At 38.0% G+C, this 1,964-nt stretch overlaps 1 protein-coding gene across 1 annotated transcript; it reads right to left on the minus strand.

Moving 5' to 3' along the window:
- Nucleotides 1-552: 552 nt before the first annotated feature.
- LOC144229642 (olfactory receptor 4A47-like) lies at nucleotides 553-1,482 on the minus strand. Its single transcript, XM_077761736.1, has one exon. The coding sequence runs from the start codon at nucleotides 1,480-1,482 to the stop codon at nucleotides 553-555; it is 930 nt and encodes a 309-aa protein (XP_077617862.1).
- Between the last annotated feature and the right edge of the window lie 482 nt (nucleotides 1,483-1,964).

Consider the following 1,964-nt stretch of genomic DNA (forward strand, 5'->3'; position numbering starts at 1 on the left):
TTAAAGATTAGTGTAACTAGGAACACCTGGGCGGCTCAGTCAGTTAAGCGTCTGTCTTGAGCTCAGGTTGTGATCTTGCTGTTCATGGGCTCAAGCCCTCTATCGGGCTCTGTGCTGACAGCTCAGAACCAGGAGACTGCTCTGGATTTTGTGTCTTCCTCTCCTTCTGCCGATCCCCTGCTCTCACTCTGTCTTTCTCAAAAAATAAATAAAACATTTTTAAAATTTTGAAAATATATTAGTATAACTATAAAAATTTCATTAATTACCTCATTAAATATGGGGATTAAGAGTATACTTATCATGATTAGCACTATAATTTTTAAATCATTACGTACTGCATCTGAAACTAATAAAACACTGTATATTAATTTTACATGAGTAAAAACATAAATATTTAACAATTAGTGTAACTATAAAACTTTAATTGACTACTTAATTGCATATTATTTATTGATTCCTACGGTAAATGCATTTACAGGAAAATGGACTTCAACATTTGAGGATATAGGCACAAATGTTAAATTACTGTCTTCATGGTACATAACTCACTTATCTACTAAGAGATATAACATTTCTCCTCCAGAGTTTCTTCATAGCATTTGTCATCTCAGAATTTCTCAGAGTGTAGATCAGGGGGTTCAGCATGGGGGTTATGACTGTATAAAACACACTCAATGATTTGTCAATGGGGAAGGTCTTAGCAGGTCTCACGTACATGAAAATACATGGAACAAAGAAGAAGACCACCACGGTGATGTGGGAACCACAGGTCTGGAGGGCTTTCCGTCTCCCTTCCGGACTAAGGTTCTTCAAAGAGTGCAAGATGACACCATAAGAGATGAGCAAGAGCACAAACACAATCATGCAGATCATCCCTCCATTAGCTACCACTAACAGCCCAACAACATACGTGTCAGTACAGACCAGTGTCAGTAAGGGGTACATGTCACAGGAAAAATGATCAATGATATTAGGACCACAAAAGGGGAGCCCATAAATTGTGCTAACTTGAATTACTGAATGCAGAAAACCTCCAACCCAGGACCCTACCAGCAGCACAACACACACCCATTGCCTCATAATAACCAAATAATGCAAGGGCTTACAGATGGCCACATAGCGGTCATAGGCCATCACCAGCAGAAGAAAGACCTCTGATCCACCAAAAAAGTGTTCTGCAAATAACTGGGTCATACAAGATTGGAAGGATATGGTATTTTCCCCAAAGAACAAGTCTGAAATCAATCTGGGGGAAATGCAAGAGGAATAAATGACATCCATAAAAGATAAGTTAGCAAGAAACAAGTACATAGGCGAGCCCAGGGTCTTACTGACAGTTATGGTCATGACGATGAGCAAATTGCCCACCATAGTGAAAATATAGAAAAACAAGAACATAACAAAAAGGACCTTCTGTTCCTTTCGATCCTGTGTGAGGCCCAAGAGGATAAAGTAAGTTACATTGTTTCTTGATTCCATCTAGTCTGCATAGGGGGTGGCTTCTCATGTTAGAGGCAGGAGATCTATAAAACAAGAGGGAAATTTTAAAAATGCATTATAAGATTAACCTTTCATTGATTCATCCAATTAAAACAATGTAAAATAGTACAAATGTTTTATAGACCTTGTAATTTCTGAGTTGAAGAAGCCACGGTTTCTTACATTCAGTGATAGCATATATAATAATCACCAATAATTGACAATATAAAAACAGTCCCACAATGTGAGGGTCACAGAGTAGGAATATATCTACCAAACTGAGTCAGAGGCTTCCCAGAGGTGCAATGCCTTAGCTGAGTTTTAAAGGAAAAGTGGAATGACAAGAAAAGAGGGCAAGGGAATTCCATGAAAAGGTGCATAGTTTATAAAGTCACAAAAGTGAAAGACTTGAGATGAACTTAATGTAATTAACATATTCAATGTGAGTAGGTCAAATTAGGAATGGAAGGTCACTGAAGGAT

This window comes from Crocuta crocuta, unplaced genomic scaffold (genome assembly GCF_008692635.1).
Source record: "Crocuta crocuta isolate KB4526 unplaced genomic scaffold, BGI_CrCroc_1.0 scaffold391, whole genome shotgun sequence".
Lineage (NCBI taxonomy): Eukaryota > Metazoa > Chordata > Mammalia > Carnivora > Hyaenidae > Crocuta > Crocuta crocuta.